Source organism: Alosa pseudoharengus, unplaced genomic scaffold (assembly GCF_046254945.1).
Source record: "Alosa pseudoharengus isolate Yale_2024_CS ecotype anadromous, Long Island Sound unplaced genomic scaffold, YU_APseudo_1.1 YU_APseudo_1.1_scf_7, whole genome shotgun sequence".
In the NCBI taxonomy this organism is placed as follows: domain Eukaryota; kingdom Metazoa; phylum Chordata; class Actinopteri; order Clupeiformes; family Clupeidae; genus Alosa; species Alosa pseudoharengus.
The window spans coordinates 8,224,650-8,245,494 of record NW_027468859.1 but is presented as its reverse complement, the minus strand read 5'-3'; the positions used below and the strand labels follow the sequence as shown (position 1 = coordinate 8,245,494).

The 20,845-nt window shown below is 45.6% G+C and overlaps 1 protein-coding gene across 2 annotated transcripts in view; it reads left to right on the top strand.

Annotated features, from left to right (window-relative positions):
* ppp1r13bb (protein phosphatase 1, regulatory subunit 13Bb) overlaps positions 1-20,845 on the top strand; it is a 61,111-nt gene that overhangs the window by 27,910 nt on the left and 12,356 nt on the right. For both annotated transcript variants that reach the window (XM_076271656.1, XM_076271655.1), the window contains exons 5-8: positions 2,877-2,947; positions 15,127-15,228; positions 18,636-18,810; positions 20,012-20,208. In XM_076271656.1, coding sequence (XP_076127771.1) covers positions 2,877-2,947; positions 15,127-15,228; positions 18,636-18,810; positions 20,012-20,208 — 545 coding nt within the window. The remainder of the gene's footprint in view (positions 1-2,876; positions 2,948-15,126; positions 15,229-18,635; positions 18,811-20,011; positions 20,209-20,845) is intronic.

The window sequence follows — 20,845 nt, the reverse complement described above, 5'->3', positions numbered from 1 at the left end:
ACACTAATCCAAGCGACTTTACAAAATTAGGGAGCAGTCAAGGTACAGTGTAAATAGAAGACAACAGTGCAACAATAATAATACTACCTTGTGTAAGAGTAGAATAACAGTTCAAATTCAAGTTAAGTTAAGGGATGTAGTTAGGAGGGATTGACAGGATGGATAAGGATGTCATGGTCAGTGCAAGTTAAGTGTGTAAGATTATTAATGGTGTTAGGAGAAGAGCAGTGGTGTAGTCTTCTAGTGGGTATACTGTGATGTAGCCTAGTTATCTGTAGTGGGTATACTGTGATCAACCCCAAATGTATCCTTGCCTATTTTAAGTGGGTATACTGAGATAGTGATGCTTTTCATGTGGGTATACTACGTATCACATAGACTACACTGGAGAGGAGGTACTCTAGGAAGAGCTGGGTCTTAAGGAGGTTTTTGAAGATGGAGAGGTAGCTGGTAGCGCTTTCTACATCGGGGAACTACAGATAAGAATAGCTTGGATTGCCATGAGCATGTTGACGGCGGTGCCAGGCCCTGTTCTGTAGAGGAACACAGCGGTCAGGTGCCTTTGTCTTTATGACGGCATTGTGGTTGCGGAAACGGAGTCGCTTTATATATCTATTATATATATATATATATATATCAGCGTTATTGAATATAATTTAATGCGGGTGGCTACAGGTAGCCAGTGGAGCTTGGTGTGTAACGGGCCCTTTTGGGTTGGTTGAAGACCAGGTGTGCCACCACATTTAAAACAGTTGGTGATTAATTTAAATAGTTGACTAATTGGTTCATTGTTGCAGCCATACATTCATGTCAGTTCAGTGTCAATAAAGGTCTATGGCATATATTATTCATATAATACACCTATATTAGGGCCGTGTCAAGACTATTGAATATTTTACACAGTCAATCTGTTGACTCAAAGCTACAAACAAATATCATTGGCAATCTGGCGAACAATATGGTTATTGATTGAACAGTTTATCAGTTACAAGAACAAACACTATGTTCATTGATTTGACTGCTTATTGTTTTTAATGACTGGACAAGAAATCAAATGTGTCTTTAACAAGTAGTTTCTTACAGAACCCATTAATTTCTCTCTTGCTTTCTCTCCCTGTTGCTTTATTGACATCACCATATAACGGAAGATGCCATTGAAAAGCATAGAACACAGACACATAGGAAAAAATGTTGAATTACAGAATCATAGAATATTTGAAACATTCATACACACATTCACATGCCCTGGCCTGTGTGTGTGTGTGTGTGTGTGTGTGTGTGGCTGTGGCTGGACTGGCGGCAGTGTTGGAGGCAGTGTTGGCCTCACTTGGCTCCACTGAGCTGGAACGCAAGTGTGTCCAGTGGAGGGTGTAAAACGGCCCCTATCACCCTCCACTGGGCGGCCGGCTGTCACCGCCCCAGTGACAGGCCTTCATCCAGCACACCCCCACTGCCCGCATGCTGCCTCTCTCTGTCTGTCTTTCTCTCTCTGTCTGTCTGTTTGTCTGTCTGTCTGTCCCTGTCTATCTGTCTGTCTGTCCCTGTCTATCTTTCTGTCTGTCCCTGTCTATCTTTCTGTCTGTCCCTGTTTGTCTGTCCCTGTCTGTCTGTCCCTGTCTGTCTGTCTGTCTGTCCCTGTCTATCTGTCTGTCTGTCCCTGTCTGTCTGTCTGTCTGTTCCACTTATTCGCCCTTTTAGCTGCTGTTCTTGTCTCTCCAGTTTTTGTGCTTTTTTTTCTCTCTCTCTCTCTCTCTCTCTCTCTCTGCATTGTATTCTTTTTTCCTTGTCTGTATCATGCTGTTTCTCCCTGTCTCTCTTGAACTCTCGGTTATCTCACCTTCCCTCTGACCCCTGTTTCTGACCTCATCTTCCTTCTCTCCTCTTCTCTCCTCTCTCTCCCTCACTCACTCCACATTCATTTCTATCTGTTGTTCTTCTCCCTGTCAATCATTTCCAATCCTCTTTCCCTGCTGTTTATTTGTATTGTTTAGAATCTTCCTCTTCTCTCTCCTCCCAGTTCCATCTCACACCTCTCTCTCTAGCTCATCCCTCTCCTCAGTCCTGCTGTTTGCCCTCCCACCCTCGACTGCTCCCCTGTCTTTCCCTATAAATTTGACACCTTTATTCCCTTCTGCTCTCTGCTCATATCATCATCCCACACCTTTTTACGGCTATCACATTAGTGCTTCGTGGGCACAAAACGTTTCTGCCTGCGAACAGTGTAGTTCAAGGCCAAGTCCGTCCAGAGCGTTTCACCAGCACTCTTCCTCCTGCCCCACCCCGATAGAGCAGTTGTGTCTGCTTGCTCTCTCTCTCTCTCACTCTTTCTCTTTCTCTCTCTCTCTCACTCTTACTCTCTCTCTCTAGGTTAGACAGGATTACCCCCTGGTTATCCCCCCCCCCCCCTGTCGTCCGCCCTTTGGATTAAGGGGGAAAGGGCTCTGGTGGAGCGCAGCCCTCCTGGATGTGCTGTAATAATCCAGTAAAAGCGCTCCTTTCTGACTGCGTCCCATAGTCACATGTCTCCCGTCGCACAAACATTCACGGCTTGTCCCTTGTTAGTTAGGTGACCGAAGAGAGGGGATCCTCCCTCACGTGCATCCCCAGCACAAACACAGGGTCTGTGAAACCCAAAACCCCGAGGAGGGATGAGTTGTGGTTAGTGAGGTTCCCTCTTTACTGTAAAGTGCTCTGGGTGCCTTGAAAAAACGCCCTATAAAATGCAATGTGGTGGTGTTGTTAAATCATATTTTGTCCAATCTGTAAAACTAGTCAAGCTCATAGTCTCTCTCTCTATCTATCTCACTCTATCTCTCTCTCTGTTTCTTTCTTTCTTTCTTTCTTTCTGTCTGTCTGTCTCTCTTTCTCGTGTATAGGTAGCCAACAATCTCAGGACCACAGTAGCAGATGGAGTGGCTCCAGCTCAGAAAAGCACAACGAGAACGGGGTACGTTCACATCCCCAGCAGCATTTACCTCTTTCCTCTCTCTTTGTTTGTTATTTATTATTTGCCAGGTGGCTTTAACATCAGTATTGAAATGTCCGACAAACATTCTTTTTAGATTTGCAAAGTTAGACTACTGTGATGTATTCCCCAGAGCCCCTTCATGTGAAGGCAGAAAAAAAGGTTTTGTAGATCGATCTTTAGATATACTGAAGGTTTTGATAAGAAATCTCCAGTCCTCTGCAAAACGAGTACATTGCTGACTTGGAGGTCACCTTGTCAGCAGCCGATTCTGTCCCTTACAGGAAGAGTGAGAGTGAGTTCAGAGTTCCAAACAGATATACCTCAGTCCACTCCACCTAACTGGAACGTAATTGGATGTTGGACGTGGCTGTGTGTGAAATTGAGTTATGCATGTGTTATTCATTTAAATTGTGCCTTCCCCATCTCTGCACTATTTAGAAAATAATTGACATTATATTTACATTGCAGTTTTTTACTTTTTTATTTTTATTTTTTTACTGCACATGATTGGATTGCATTGACTCATGTTCCACGTGGTGTGTCCCAGCTGAATATTAAACTGTCAGAGACTTTAGATGGAAGAATTTTGCATATATAAATTTTTTTGTCTTCATAGAATGATAAATGAATCAAAACATCATCAGTTCATTACATTTCAATTTCAAATCCGAAGAAGCTTTGTCTTCACTTTGCTTTCAGTTGTACACACTTCCAGCCTCTCCCAGAGGGACATCGCCCCATTTTATCTGATTCAGTGCGGTGCTCAACCATGCATCACTTCATTTCATTGACTGAATACTTCACAGTGCACTGTGCCACTGATTAGGAGCTCTGGCATTTGAGGCGAAACGCAACTTCTAATGTGTCTCACATGACCGTACGACCGTAAGAGTTCCACTTGTGCGTGGCCTTGGTCTATTTAATCTTAATCATCGAGCAGCTTTGCTTTGCATTGCCATGGCACCCCACACCATATGCGAAACTCTCGTGAACATGTTCAACTCATGCCTCACATTCTGTCACTTTATTATGCACCGTGTGTGTGCGCACTTTGTACAACACTCGACTGTAGTCCACTTAGTGATGCCTGCGTCCATGGGCGTTTCTGCTTTGGTCCTTCAAGCATCTGTCCCAGATTCAGGCAAAAGTAAGAGTCGTGTTTTCCGAAGCGTAACTAATTTCACCTTAAGGGATAGCAAGCGGGGTGGGGGGTGGGGGGGGTGGGGGGGACGCATCGCCTCAGCATGAAAAGGAAGAGACTGAGTGACTGAAGAAAATGCTCATCCTGCTATCTTTAGTCATCTTACCCCACCTCCCACCCCCCTCAATCCACGCCTGCTCTCCCGTCAACCAGTTGTTGGAAGGAGACTGAGCTTGGACTCGAGGCAGTACCAGCGACGATGATGCTTACAACAAGGACCAAAGGGAGCTGATTAGCAAAGCAACTGTGCTATCTTAAGCGTGGCTCTGTTGCATCGCTCCCAATTAGCACCCTCCTGCCAGCTGCCAGGTGGAGAGCTGTGGAGATTGCCGGCAAAGGAAGGGGGGAAAAAACACCGCAGCCAGACAGGAAACACAGTGGCACCCACATACAAGTGAGCATCATCAACTACGTGTGAATTTTCAGATGGTGATGATTACTATGTGTTTTGTCATGCACCAGCTTCTTACCAATGAAGTTGGTCTGTTGATGTCCAGTTTCCTGTTGCTGGATCAAGCTTAGTCTTAGACTAAATGCAAATTTCAATGAAAATCTCCACTTAAATACACTACATGTACATACAAAGATGGGCGATAGAGTACGCTTCTCAAATAGCGAGCACAGTTTAATGTGAAGTAGAAGACTGTGTTAATGGTCAGTGTCCTTGGTCCTCTGTCAGAGAGGCCTCCAAAAGCCACAAGGTTCAAGCTTTGTCTTGAGGAGTCGCTTGGCGTCCCTTAAATGCTGCTATATTTGTTTGGGGCATTTAATCGGATGACGGCTCATTGTCGGACAACTTATTAAGGGGTTGGCTTAGACGTCTCCCTCACAGCAAATGCAATCATTTTCTTAACCCCCTCACCCTACTCCATTTTATCCAGGAGCCAACCCAATGAGGATTGGCATGGGTTTAACAACATGACCCTGTCTTGTTGTGTGTGTGTGTGTGTGTGTGTGTGTGTGTGTGTATGGGTGTGTGTGTGTGTATGGGTGTGTGTGTATGTGTGCAGCTGGGTTGGCGGTTGGTCAATAAGTGCAGAGAAGCGCTTTGTTTGTCGTCGCTGGTTCTTTCTATATAATTTGAAGGATTACACTAGTTTCATGACATAACGGCGCTCTAAGAGGATCAGCATCCTCGTTACCCATTTGTTCGACTAGAGGAGGGGCTTTTCTCTGCCAAACCCTCAGCCCCTCTCGGACTGCTCTGAGAGCAACTTGTGACACACACACACACACACACACACACACACACACACACACACACACACACACAGAGAGAGAGAGACAAACACACACGCGTGTTCCTAATGGACACACTCACACTTAGCGGCAGCCACACCCACCCCATTGCGGTCTTGGTAATCCCTAGACACGTGCCCATGAGGGGTTTCTCCCTCTCATCCTCTCCGTCATGTCCTCAGTTGAGGTCTAGCCGTCCCTCACTATCCATCTCTGTCCTTCACTCTGTCTCTCTCTCTCTGTCTGTCGTCAGTCTCTCTCTCTCTCTCTCTCTCTCTCTCTCTGTCTGTCGTCTGTCTCTCTCTCTCTCTCTTTCGCGCTCTCTCTGTCTGTCTGTCTGTCTGTCTCTCTCTCTCTCTCTCTCTCTCTCTCTCTCTCTCTCTCTCTCGCGCTCTCTCTTGTTTGCCTCTCCCTCTCGCTCCCTCCTCTTTCTGTGCTCACTTGTTTATTCCCGCGGGCCTCATCAGCGAGGCCGTGTCGCCCGCGTGCGCTGGAGCGTGGCCGCGTTCGCCGGCGGGGTTTTCTCCGAGAGGGGCGTGTTCGCTGGAGTTTAGTCAGCCAGCCACCCTCCCCTTCTCCTTCTCCTCCTCCGTTCCTCCCACCCTCACCGGCATCCTCCGCTCCTCTCCTCGCTTGTGCCCTCCCCATCCGCTCGCGTCCGATTCATCTCCCCGTCCTCCCATCCCTCCTGCTCGGCACGACAGATCTAACATCCACACAGCCGGGATCTGCTCTCCGAGGCTTGGGAGGGGCGCGGTGCAAGGTAAGAAAGCGTACGTAGCTGTATGGAAGACACGGGCCACGTTTTAACCAAAGAACTGTTCATTTATGAAGATTGTTTATACTTCCTGCCCAGAAAGAGAGTGGCATTACTTCTAGCTTTGTTGTTTTAAGATTAGCCAGTTTTCATATTTATGTCTTTAAGATGTGGTGACCTATTTCTGAGCCAAACCGAACTGCATTTGTTCCTCTAAGGGTGTCATGCGTCAGTCACATGCTTCTCGACTCAATTAAAAAATGCATAGTTTTCAAACTGGACAAATGTAAGCTTTGGACTTCAATGTCGAGTTTGATTTGTCTGTATGTAGGTTGGTGTCTCGAGTTGGAAACTAGTAAAACCAAAATCTGAAGAGGGGGAAAAAAGTGCCAAGTACTTGTTGTCTGTTGGCATCAGCAATTGATGTGTTTGGACTTTTTTAGGTATTTTTTTTTTTTGTTCTAAGTAGATTTTGTTGGATGCTTTCACTTCATCTAAGTATGTGGATTTTGCTGTCTGGCCAAGGAGGCTTACGATAAAAACCAATCTCTCTACTCTGGTGCTCATGCCCAAGTCCCCCTTTAATGCCTTTTGGAGTCTAGTCTTCACATAATTAAAGTATGGTACCCCTGGTTCACAAAAGTGCATTATAGTTGCCTTTCCAAGCAAGTGAGATTACAGTGCAATCAAGTGTTTTTCCCCTTTTAATTAGTCTCCTAAAAAACAGCTGTAAATTGAAGTGTTCTATTCAGAGAGCATTAATGATCTACACTGGGTAACAGGTTTTTTTCCAAGTGATTGCAACAGATTTTTCTTGCAAGTCAGCTCTGTTTCTGTGTGCATTGTCAGGGTTTCAATGAAACCACTTGTGTTTGCGTTTTCTTCTGCTCCCAACTCCTTGCTGTTGGACCCTCTTCTCTTCGGAATGAAGCGTTTGCTGTGCCTTTCGCCAAGCCACCTTTTGAGAGCAGTGGACAAAATAATGCAGCATCTTAGTGGGGCAATCCATTCAAAGACTGAAAAAAGACTAGTGCTGCTGCATCTCTCCTTTTTGCCCCTCCCCCCGAGCATTTGTAAGAATGGATTTGGCCAGATGTGCTCTTGCCATTTAATCTCCTTTCTGGGACTCTGAGGAAGGCGAAGGCAATCAGGATTGGCTTTGAATGTTTACAATAAGGCGGGCACATGTTAGCAGACCTATATATATATATTGACATATGTGCAGTGAAATCTCATTGAGCAAAATTGACAGCATAGATCCTCTCTGGATAGAACAGCTTAAGTTGCAAGCAACTGAAAAGAAGATCTTGTTAGTCACACACAACTGCAACGTTTTTTTTTCTTTAAAAAAAAAAAAGCTTATTTCAAAACCGTTAACCATCAGCTCTTTTTTGGATGCGGAGGGAACGTTAATATTTAAATGTCGTTCCTCCCTACATTAAATATGTGACAAACTATCTCTGCACGCAACTAGTATCCTTAACATAAGCTATTGTCAATATTAAAACTACAGGACCTTTAAGTCTACCTACAGACCTACTTCCTTTTTCTTTCCCTGGATGAGAGGCAGAGCGCTCTGCAAAGCATCATCACAGTGCTCACATGCAAGCCATGACCATGACCATGACCAGCATTTGTAGTAGTAGTAGTAGTAGTACTAGTGCAGGGGTGGGCAACTAATTTCCCCAAGGGGCCACATGACAAACTGGGACTGTTGAGGAGGGCCGGACCCAAAATACCGAACTCAAGTCTGAACTCAATTCTGTTCAATTATATTCTGTTCTTGTATAACATTAAGTAAATCATATGGTTTTGTTTACTAGTCGTAAGAACAGATGAAAATGTGAGGGAGACAAAGGAAAAACAGCAATATTTAATCTATGTCCAGTATTTAATCCTCATTCTCGAAAATTATTTTTTTTTTCAGTTTTCAAAGACTGATATAAAAAAGTGCTACAATATCTATATAATTAGGCTAGGTCATGAAAATGTGAAGGAGTCAGTACAACCGATAGGCCTGTGCCACCAGTTCATCAACACTCAGCAATATTTCATCATTAAATCATTACCATCATTAATTTAACTCTATGCAGAATTAGACTATGAAAATGTGGAGCAGATAATAGTAGGCTGTCATTAGTTAATCAACATGCACAAAGAAAACTATTTTAAAAATGTAGGCTATGTTTTTGCTTTAACTTTATGCACATAACTGTGATTGGTCAACTCGCTCTTTGTGTTGAGCCGGCTGCTTCAAGCAACCTGTGGGTAGTAGCATCATACTAGTTCGCTAACATAAGCTTTGCAAATAAACTCAGACATATTTTGGTTACAATTACGGGTTATCCGATTGTAAACTGTCTATCTGCCAGTAACATTTTGAAATGAACACTTTGTATCGCCAACGAGCAGCAGTAGGAGTTCGTTCTAACAACCTTTGCGGTGGTGAGCAACGCAGACATAAGAGACACAAAACTTTGAAAGGTTTACGCCGACGTAAAGGCAACTGCATTGTGTCGACGCAGAAGCAGAAATTCTATTCACCAGCACATCAGTGATGGGGGTTTACGTCGTATGCATCCACGCACAAATGTATGGGCGTACAAATAGCAGTCGCTTTCAAAATAAAAACAACGACATTGATTTGCATGCATTATCTCTATGCTAGGTTCTTGACTATTGTTCTTTCACGGACCTTACGCGGGCCGGTCAGGGAAAGCCCACGGGCCGGATGTGGCCCGCGGGCCGTATGTTGCCCATGTATGTACTAGTGTATCTAAATCAAACCTACATAGGAATTCCCCATTCTGTTTATGGATATGGGGATAACCTCTGGACTTATAGCTTAGAAGTGTCCTCATCTTGCCACTAAAACATGTTCATACATTGCCCAGAACCAGTTTGTTGTCATTATTTCTTCCTATAATTGGTTAATGCTTGTCTAATTACTAGCTTGGTTACTGACAACCTTCCTTTTGTCTGAAAAGAGAGCGTCTCATGTGAGATCGGTCACCCTCCTGCCCTTTATAGACCACAGGCTGTTTGTTCAGGTTTCCACTGAGCAGTAGACTGGGTGTCCTGCAGGCGTGGAGGTTTAAGTCAGATGAGACCTCTGACCTAAGAGGACCTTAGCTATGTTCCGCTTTGAGGAATCAGAGACAAGTCAGAGAGAAAGCGTATCTCTCTTCTGATTGCTCAAGCCCAGGGACATCTGGTTAATCCAATTAAGCCCTGGTCCATGGAGTTCCTTGTTGCTCTATTGCTATAGCGACAGTATCTCTCTCTCTCTCTCTCTCTCTCTCTCTCTCTCCCTCTCTCTCTCTCTCTCTTCGTCTCCCTGAGAGCCTGTGTGATGTGATCCAGCCGGCGTCCTGTGTGTGCAAACAGCGGCTGACACAGTCGCTAAGTAAGCCATGAATCACTCTCCCTACAAATTGAGTCGGAGCTAATGAAATTGGGAGGCCTGCCATCGTACTGGTCAACCCAGCAACCCTGTCACACAAGAGCCTACTGTTGGCCTTGGCCGTGACTGCACTGATCATGAGCTGAACTGAACTATGTCAAACTGATAAGATTTGTGCACTCTGGCTGCTTGTGTCCACTTTCTTTCTCTTACCCTGTATAGCTGGCACAAATGGAATAGATTTTGAAGTGATTTTGCTCATTATAAACTAAACTAATTATAAAATTGCAGTAAAACTGTAGTACACCGTAATGACGTTAATTTTGCCAGAATATTGTTACCCATCTTAATTAATATTGGACACTGAGCTGTTTGTGTTGGGCGAGGAAGCATTAAGGTCTTAATTAGCCAGTATGTCAGTGAAATGGCTCTGTCTGTACCCCCAAGTTCTCCAAGTTGAAAAGTCTCTACAAAGTGCCTGTAAAATGGTGGCATTTGTGTGGTTATTAATACTTCAGATTTATGTAGGGATGTGCATATGTGGACAATATGTGCAGCGGCTAATGCACCCAGGCTTTCTCTTATTCCCTTCTTGCCTGCTTCAGGCCTCAGGCGTGTGTGCATGAAAGTTAGCTACCAATGACGAGCAAATATCTAGATGATATTATAACCAGAATGAGGACACATACAACACTGAATATGTCATTTCTACTTAACATTATACCAGTCATTCTGCAGCGAGGCATTTGCAGCCTAATGGTGTTGTCAAGTCAGTTTTCATGGTATATGGTCATGTAAATGAGAGACAAACACTTGTTTATTGCAATTTTGATGCCAGATATTCCCCAAAGTAGGCACGAAATGGGACTAGAAATGAATTTTGTACCTCTCCAGACCTCTGTTTGGTGTTGAGGCTAAGGATGTAAACAATGCATGCCGGAGACTGCCCTCATCACTGGGATGTTTTATGAAAGGAGAAAAGTAATTTAACAGTAGTTGAGGCAATGTTCCCACTGAAATGTTGAAGTTCAATCCATCATGTAGATTTACACTGACACTTGATTTGATCTAGACCCAATTGCGTTCTTTCCTGCCGGCAAAATCCACTGGATATTTATTTTTTTCATCATTTGCTTTCTATCAGTAAACGTTGGGCACAAGCCCTCCGTATTGATTGGTGGGTAGGACGAGGGGGAGCGATCGATCAACATCGTCAGAAAGCGAGGTCGCATGAATGATGACAGGACCAGTTGTTACTACGCAGGAAGCAAAGACGCGATTTAAGCTCTCCTATTTATACCCACCATCAACATTAACAGGCGTTGGACACTTGCAATTGGATTGCACAGATTAATTACAAAATGGAATTTAAACACCAGGGAGTTGTTGAGGAATTGACATCTGAGGGGCTGTGCAACACCCCCACCCCCACCCCCCCATCCCCCAGTCATTTATGTTGGTGTTGATGCTTCTTAACATAACCAAAGAAATTGATTTGAAGATTTCTGTAGTAACTCTTCTGACATACATCTTTACTTTGATGTGATTACCTATTGGTGATGCTATATCTCCCCACCTGGATCTTTTTGGTCAAAGTTAGGCAAAATTGGGCATAGCCTAGTTTCACCCTGCTGCAAATGTTAGGAATTCAAGGAAACCAACAAGACATCCGTATCTATTAATACTCTTTTACTGAGCATGCGGAGCTAGAAATAGATTAAGTCTGCAGGCGTGGGGTGACCTAAGCTTTCACAAGGCCACGTTTACCAGCTTTTGTCATCATCAGGGAACATTCAACCCCAGCGCCACTCTGACATTATCCCAGACCTACAAGGAGACCTACATAACAGCAGGGATTTCAACAAGCATTGCTCTGTGATTATCAGATGTCCGACACTGGCCAACATCACTGGAATTAGATGTATGTGATGAAAACTGGGAGAAGATGGTCACGCAATATCCCTTTGATTGCTTTCCCTACAAGAAAGCTTTGTATCAAACAAGAGAGAAAATTGCTGTTATTTACCCTTACGGTATTTTGTTGTTGTTGCTTTGGAGCGGTCATATTTCCTCCAACTAAAACGCAAAGGTTTTTTTGCTAGTTATTTGCATTAGAGACACTTCTCTCTCTTACACACCTCTGCCAGGAATGTCAATAGCCTAAAAGGGGATTAGCGATCGTGATTACCACCTCCGCACCATCCCTTTGGCATTGTTGGCTACTACATGAGCAAAAGAAAACACAATCCCTGGCTAGTGCACTGATCTAACCTGGTACCCTTGGCACACTATCAGCAGGAACTTAGGATTGGAGGTGACTCAATCAGACCTAGCCTGACCTGCTTGCTGCCAATGGCACATTGAGGCTGACGGCTCTTTCCGTTGCATACTGGTATGATCTTTCATCAGGATGGCAATCATTAGGGTTGTGTGCTGGCATGGCCTTCATCAAGGTAGCAGTTGTTAGCATTGCGCACTGGCATGACCTGTTTGGTAAGCTTTGTTTGGTGGCAACTGGCAAGTGGCCAAGCCTCCCATCATACACTCACTGCCTCTTTCTGTGGCTATCCTGAGGGTGATTGTATGGGAGGATAGCCCACTAAGGGATTGCTGATTGATGGATTTCCAAGAAATCTTCATTTGGTTACCAAGATTTCGGTTTGCAAATTTTGTAAAAAAAAAAAAAAATGTACAAATTAAGCCACCAAAAGTCAGCTTTTGTTTGTTGGTTATGCACGTTAAAAAACTCTGACACACTGTATAGTTTTAAAAAAGTTTGAGCCACCGACACATTCACACACTATCTTAAAGGTACACTATGCAAGATTTTCACCTTTACAAAGCCAATTTGATGGTAAACAAACTTGTAATTGGCGAATCGTTCACCATGCATAGCTATACAGCAGACGAATCAAGTCGCTACGAGAAAACCACCCATGCAACTTCAAGAACAGCGGCCTGACAAATCTTGCGGCATTCGTGTAACATTACCTTGTCAGTAGATATAGCTCTTTGGAGATTTTTGCCTGTTGTTAATCTTTCACCTCCAAAACAAAAGCATTTTCATTGTGTACAGGGGGGATAAATCACAGGAAGTTTGCTGTTTACAACAACAGAGTAAAATATCAATATGGCGACTCTAGAGGGAGCTCTACAGTCACCAAAAATACCTAAACCTGCATAGTGTACCTTTAAACACCTCAAACGTAACTTTCCCAGGCAGCCCGGGATGTTGCTAGTCTAAACTAGAATTAGCGATGGCACTAACCATCTCAGCATCCCTGTGGCATTTGTTGGCTGGCAAATGGAAAAAAAACACAAGGCCTGGCTGACCTGCTTGCTAATAAAGGCACTGCTGCCTCACATTGAGGCTGACCTGCTTGCTAATAAAGGCACTGCTGCCTCACATTGAGGCTGACAGCTTTTTCCGTTACATACTGGCATGACCTTCATCATTGTAGCCGTCGTTAGTGTTGTGTACTGGCATGACCTGTGTCGGGGTGCCAGTCCTTAGTGTTGCGTAAGCTTTGTTTGGTGGCAAATGGCCTAGCCTGAGGGAGGGAGGATTGGAGGATAGCCCATTGCACGGGGACTCAGATCTTTGGATGGAGGGCTTTCCAGGAAGTGTTTACATTAAATTGCTCAAACATGTATGAACCACTGTATACCCTCAATTCATAAGACAATTATTAGTAGGCTTAGACTGATTGGCGTTGTTAATTACTGTGATACAACTGGGTAGGTGGCTTCTAACTCTCTCCTTGAACTTCTTTTCTTCAGCATTCAAGTACTGTATTTATCTTATCATATAATAGGTAGGTTTAATAGGTTTCAATCATGTTTTTTTTTGTTTTTGATGAACTTTTGAAGTACATGAAATTTCTCTGTACTCGACCGGAGTGGGTTGGTTCACAGAATTCATTCAGTCTGTTCTCTCCCTCTGTCTCTCTCTGCATCTCTTTAGCTCCATCTTTCTCTCTGTCTCTCTCTCTGCATGTCTTTAGCTCCATCTTTCTCTCTGTCTCTCTCTGCATGTCTTTAGCTCCATCTTTCTCTCTGCCTCTCTCTCTGCATGTCTTTAGCTCCATCTTTTCCTGGGTTTGTGTTGTGTGGGCGTTCTTGCTCTACTGGCTGCTCTTCTGAGAGCTCTGTGATGTTCATCTCAAACAGTTTCTCTCCATGCATGTTGGGCTCTGATGAGGCACAGCTGACACCTCTAAAAAGCTTACGTAAATGTCACAGCCCAAAGCCCAGACGCTTTGGGAGTGACTGCATCCGTTTTGATTTCTTCATAACCTGCTAGTTCAGTTGCAACAAGAGATAACACCATAAACCCAGTAGCCTTTTGACTTTTTTTAAGTTCCCCAGTGTGCGTCTGTTTTTGGCTGCTGTATCCAGACAGATTTGTTGTAGCAGTCACAGCATTGTCAGTGTTGTTTGTCCTCTTTCTTGTGAACATCTTCCTCCTCCTCCTCCTCGTCCTCCTTCTCATTTCATCAGCACGGTGTGAGTGTTCCGTCCTGCTGCCATGGCGATTGCACGGCCCAGCCGGGGTGCCAGCGGGTGACTGATGGCTGTGCTCTTATCTTCCCCAATGCAGGATGACAGAGGCAGCGCCTCCATCCCTCCCTCCATCCCTCCCTCCCTCCTTCCCTCCCTCCTTCCCTACCCTCCTCCTGTCCATCCATCCCTCGGATCACGCTAGCCTGTTTACCAATCCAGCTCAAACCCAATTGTCTGTGTCTTTCATCCTGTCTTTCTCTCTCTTTTCTTTTTCATTTCTTTCATTTTTTCTTTCATTTATTTTCTCCACTCTGTGCTTCTTTTGCACACTTGCCCTCCTCCAGCTCCTTGTTTTGGTTTCTTTCAATCGCTGCTTTTTGCCTTTTTCTTTTTTCCTCTTCCTTCATCCTGTTTTCTCTCTCTTTCATCTCTTTCATCTCCGTCTCTCTCTGTCAGTCTTCCTGAGTTCAGACACTAGGCTATTGCTCAAGCACCTTGTAATGATCAGTATTGTTTGTGTGTGTGTGTGTGTGCACCTTGTAATGATCAGTATTGTTTTGTATTGTACTCCTTTTTGCCACCTGTATTCTTACGGGTCCACGTGTATCTCTGTGTGCACATACATCTATTTGTGTGTGTGTGTGTGTGTGTGTGTTCATGTGTTCATTTTTTAAGTTTTAACAGTATCCTCTCCACGTCCAGTACTTGGAGGCTGTTGTTGGTCCCAGTGTGGTCAGCAGTGTGGCCTGTGACTCAGGGTCTGCTGCTGCTGTTTGTTTTGTCGAAGTGCTGATGCTTGAGGTTGTGCTCTGACTGGAGTGTGGAGGCCGGATGAGTAACAGACAGATTAACCCTTGTTATTTTTTTCTTTCGGTCTCTCTCCCTCCCTCCCTCCCTCTCTCCCTCTCTCTCTCACTTTCATTTGTTCACACTTTTATTCTTCCCTCCTTCTCTTGCCTATCTCTCCATCCCTCTATTTCTGTCATTCTCTCTTGCTCTCTTACTTTTCCCCCTCCCTCCCTCCCTCCCTCTCTTCCTCTCTCTGCTGTGTGTAGGTGGGGAACCCCAGAGTGGAGCTCACTCTCTCAGAGCTACAGGAGATGGCCACTCGGCAACAGCAGCAAATCGAGGCCCAGCAACAGATGCTCGTCGCTAAGGTAACGCTCTCAGATGTGCGTCGGGTGGGTGGTCCCTTGCTTGGCTCTATTGTGTGTATGTGTGTGTGTGTGTGTGTGTGGGGCTTATGTGCTTGCGAGCTGTCCACTCTGCACTGAAGCCCTAGGGATAGCACCACACTCTGCTTGCCCCGGCTGTGATCAATAACGTGATTATCGGGAGAGTTTTGAAGGTGAACAGGAGCATGTCATAGAACAGGACCAGTTCTGTTTGTTCTCCAGCAGCTGGTTTGTGTAAGGCTGAGTTCTTTTGCTGTGGTCAACTCAATGATTTCCTCAATGGTGAGTCACGCCATTTTGAAGCCCTTATTCCAAGGCTTTTATTAGTAATGTGTGTTTGTGTAGCCTAATGGTTTGTGAGTTATAGCCTGATAATTGTCTGGCTCCTAATGAGAGCGGCACTCTGAGGTTGCATGAGACTGGTTTCCCAGTGAGGGGGAAATATGTCTACATCTTCTTTTTAGCGATCCGTCCAGCAGTCTCTGTAGCGTTGGGTTCGCTTAGACCCCAACTGATTGTCGCTCTTATTTTCCCTGACACGAGACAGCTGTGAGACTGGGTAATGACTACAAGCCTTTATTGGAGCATTTAAGCATTTCTTAATGAAGGCTTTCCTTGCTCGTTCCATAATTGTTTGGTGTTGACTACTTTTGAGGCACAGGGGTGCTTTGAAAGTGTCTTTTCTGTTTTGGGACTGGTGGGACAAGCAGTGTCTCTCTCTCTCTCTCTCTCTCTCTCTCTCTCTCTCTCTCTCTCTCTCTCTCTCTCTCTCTCTCTGTCTCTCTCTGTCTCTCTCATTCTCTCTTTATCTCTCTTTCATTCTCTTTCTTTCTTTCGCTCTCACTCTTTTATCTGGTCTGTTTTTTGGGGTTGGAGTGGGGGGGGGGGTGGATAACGGGGCGCTCTCTGAGCGTGTAATTGCCGTGACGATGGGGATGGTGATGACACAGGGCTCCAGTCACCGCGAGGCCACCGCAAGCGTGCGCTATATTTAGTGCATCGCTGCTCACTGCTCGCACGCACTCAGCCTGTCCTCAGCACCCAGCTCACACTATGTGCGTGACAGTAGTGTGTGCGTGTGTGTGTCTGTGTGTGTTTATGTTTATGTGTGTATTTGTGTGAGAGAGAGAGTGAATGAATGTGTGTGTGTGTGAGAGAGAGGGATAAAGAGGGAGAGAGAGAGAGAGAGACAGAGAACTCACATGAAAGTGTGCTAGAGAGAGAGTGAGAGAAGGCGCTAATGTGTGTGTGTGTGTGTGTGTTATATAGAGAGGGAGAGAGGGCAGGGGAGAGGAGAGCGTGTGCAGGAGTGTGTGTGAGAGTGTGTCTTTGTGATTATGTGCATATGTACACAGCTAATGGCTGAGGATAATGGCACCCAGGGATGGAAGCCCCTAAAAGCATCCAGTGTGATGCTGTGTGTGCTGTGCCTCTTAGCACATGGCGTGTGTGGGGGGCACCAAATCACACTGAACTCCTTTTGAACCACGCTAAAATAAAACCCGCCAGCTTTTAAAAAAATCCCTTCGTCGGTAACATGCACAGCGCCAATTACAGCAGTTGTGCTTTGATTGAGAGATCCACACAGAGTTTATCGGCAGGGTGAAGTGAGTACTATGTGTGTTTGTGGTTAGCGTGTGGCTGTGGGATTGTTAGGGGAGTGAAATACATGTGTGTGTGTTTGTGTGTGTGGATCGTGACTGGCTCACATATAGACAGCTCCAGGGCCTAGAAAGGCCAAGCATCATGCTTTACTCACACAGCCTCATCAGAGTGTGTGTGTGTGTGTGTGTGTGTGTGTGTGTGTGTGTGTGTGTGTGTGTGTGTGAGAGAGCGAATCGGGACAGTCTCACACAGACTGCTCCAGGGTGTAGAGGCCAGGCTTCACCCAGGCATGGAGTTCATTAGTAGCGGAGCTCCAGTGGAGCTGCTGTTAGCAGTCGCAGGGTCACTGACCCACTGAGGCATTAACTGGTGTGTTAGTGTTTGGGTCTGTGATTGTTCATCTGGGTTTGCTTCCTGAGTTTGTTATCACCACCTTTATTAGCAGACTCGGGGTCTATTCAGAAATCAGAGATTATAGATATCACCCACCGAATAAAGGTAGCCCGATATGGGTTTTTTATAGCCCCGTTTCCAATACCCACAATCACGCACTGAAATTTAGGCCCTGAAGATGGATGTTTTTGTTTTGTGGAGTCAGCTGGTAATTTAATTGATACGTGCGTGTTCCACAGCAACAGCAACACTGGGCTGCCCGCAGATGCGACTGTCTGTTATATTAATCACCTTAATATACTTGGACATTAGCTGATGGCGATTATTAAAAAAAAAAGCCAAAAATCGCAAGTCTGTTTCCTCCCTCTTCCCTTCCCTTTGCAATATAGCTTGAATGTTATTTCTCATTTTGTAAGTTGCTTTGGAAAAGTGTCTGCTAAATGAATAAATGTAAATTATATACTATTGCTACATATCAATACATGTTACTTGTACATCAAACTTATCACAAACAGCTTTTGTGCATTTTTGTGTGTGTCTGTCTTTGTGTGTGGGCGAGAGAGAGATGCCATTGCTGGGCTGAGGGTTGGCTGTGTGGGAGTTTTTGGATCTGTGTGTGTGTGTGTGTGTGTGTGTGTGTGTGTGTGTGTGTGTGTGTGTGTGTGTGTGTGTGTGTGTGTGTGTGTGTGTGTGTGTGTGTGTGTGTGTGTGTGTGTGTGTGTGTGTGTGTGTGTGTGTGTGTGTGTGTGTGTGCTTGTGGGAGTATGTACTGCCCACCGTGCCACCCACACACTGGAGCGCTCCTTCTGCCTCTCCTGTCTCTTCCAGCCCTTCATACACCTCTGCTCATCCCACGCTTTCTCCTTTTCTCAAATCCTTCCTTCTATCTCGTCGTGTTATTTCACGTTGGACGTAAATTCCCTCTGATCCTTTGGCATTGTTCTTTTCTCACCTCTCGGACCCTCCACCCGTTGTCCTGTCTCTCGAAGCCCTGCTTCTTCTCCCCCCCTTCACTCTCTTTAACTTGTTCTCTTGTTCCCTGTTAAATTTGCCTTTAAAGCCACACTATGTACCTGATAATAAGAGCTCCAAGAGCTCTCAGTTGACATGCAGGCCTAGAACGCCTGCCATTGCACTGTCTAACGCTGTTGTATTGTGTAGGAACATGACTTGTTTCCGTCAGTTTTCCACACACTGGGTACCACCCAGTGTGTGGAAAAGTATGTTGGAAATTGACAAGGGGTGTAAATACCGATTCCTATAAACATGTTTACTCTCTTCCTCAATATCCTCCCTTTTCAAGTATAAATCTTCAAGTTCAATCTTAGCTGAATACAAATGTAAGTGGTCTAAAAGTCTTCTCTTTCTCCCTTCTCCCCCGTGGCGTGCAGGAGCAGCGTCTGCGCTACCTGAAGCAGCAGGAGCGGCGGCAGCAGCACACCGTGTCCGAGGCCGAGAAGCTGCAGAGGCTCAAGGAGCGCGTGGACAGCCAGGAGGCCAAGCTCAAGAAGATCCGCGCCATGAGGGGCCAGGTGGACTACAGCAAGGTCATCAACGGCAACCTGTGTACGTGGACTTCCCACACACCACACGTGGCAACCTGCGTACGCACACGCACACAGACACACAGACACACACACACACGGTAACTTGTTTACACCGTGCCTTTCCTGCTCCACACATACACTTACTCACAGACATGCACACACACACATGCACACACACACATGCACACACACACATGCACACACACACACACACACATACACACACATGTGCGTTCGCTCTTACTCGCTGGCCATTATCTCATGTGCTATGCCTGCCGTGTGCTTGTCGTTTTTTCTAGTCTACGTCAAACAAGGTACACACACACACGCACACACACTAGAACACACCGATGCAATATGTATGTGATGAGAGAAAGCCGTTCAACTCCTTGAGAACACAAACTGGCCATCTGAAAGCACATGCAATAGTGACCCACTTTCCCAGATCCAAGGTCAGTCTCCTCAAGCAAGTGTATAAACATGTCATTTCACACACACACACACACACACACACACACACACACACACACACACACACACACACACACACACACACACACACACACACACACACACACACACAGTACATACACTGTCTTCTCACGCATCATTGTTTCTCTCATGTGCGTGGATAAGCCTATACTTTTGGTATTATTCATGGACGGAGTCCCTCGAGGTCAGCTTAGATAAGTAAGTAGCCGGCACTGCTGCTGCTGCTGTGCATACTAAAAGCAGCCAGATGGACCAACTTGCTGCCTGAACCCCACCCCCGCACAGCAACCACACTTAACTTCATTCCCACTGCTTTTATGCTTCGTGCTCTCACACACACACACACACACACACACACACACACACACATACACACACATGTGCGTTCGCTCTTACTCGCTGGCCATTATCTCATGTGCTATGCCTGCCGTTTGTTTGTGCGTGCGTGCGTGCGTGTCATTCTCAGTGATTGTGTATGTGGTTTTGTCTCTTTCTGTATGGTGGTGTACTATGTTTGCACAGTCCCCTTTTCTTGTGTGGATGCGGTGCAATCACACACTTATAGTCCTTAATGTTAGCATTTGCATCTCTATTTATTTGTTTTTGTGTGTGTGTCATTCATTGGTGTGTGTGTTACTTTTTACTTGTATTTGTATTGCCTTGCACACATGTATGTTTACAAGTGTGTTTCTCTCTCTCTCTCTGTTTTTGGGTGTGCGTGCGCGTAGCGGTGGAGATCGAGCACATCAGCGGTCTGTTCCAGGAGAAGCAGGCGGAGCTGCAGACGGCCGTGCTGCGGGTTGAGCAGCTGAGCCAGCAGCTGGACGAACTCCGCCGCGGCAAACTCAACGGCCTGCAGGGCCTCAGTGGTCAGCTCACCGGCACTGCCGCACTCGAGCTGCGCAAGCTCTACCAGGAGCTGCAGGTACCCTCTCTCACACACTCTCTCACACACACACACACACACACCAGGAGCTGCAGGTACCCTCTCTCACACACTCTCTCACACACACACACACACACACACCAGGAGCTGCAGGTACCCTCTCTCACACACTCACACATACACACACCAGGAGCTGCAGGTACCCTCTCTCACACACTCTCTCACACACACACACACACACACACACACCAGGAGCTGCAGGTACCCTCTCACACACTCTCTCACACACACACACACCAGGAGCTGCAGGTACCAGACATGTGGACTCGAGTCACATGACTTGGACTCGAGTCAGACTCGAGTCATGATTTTAATGACTTCAGACTCGACTTGATCAAAATCGGCATGACTTGCGACTCGACTTGGACTTGAATACTATTCACTCGAGACTTGACTCGGACTTTGCCTCTTTGACTTGTAATGACTTGACATGTCTCGAGTCAAAAAATAAATTTTCTGATCGTGGACCAGTCACCCCAGAGATGCTTTCACTTCCGCGAGTAAAAAGCAGGCAGAGCACAGTGATCAGTGCTGCTGCTACCACCACAAGCATCACGCATTGTGTGTAGGGCACCAAGAGACAGAGGAAGGACCAACATTAAATAAATAGTGGCTT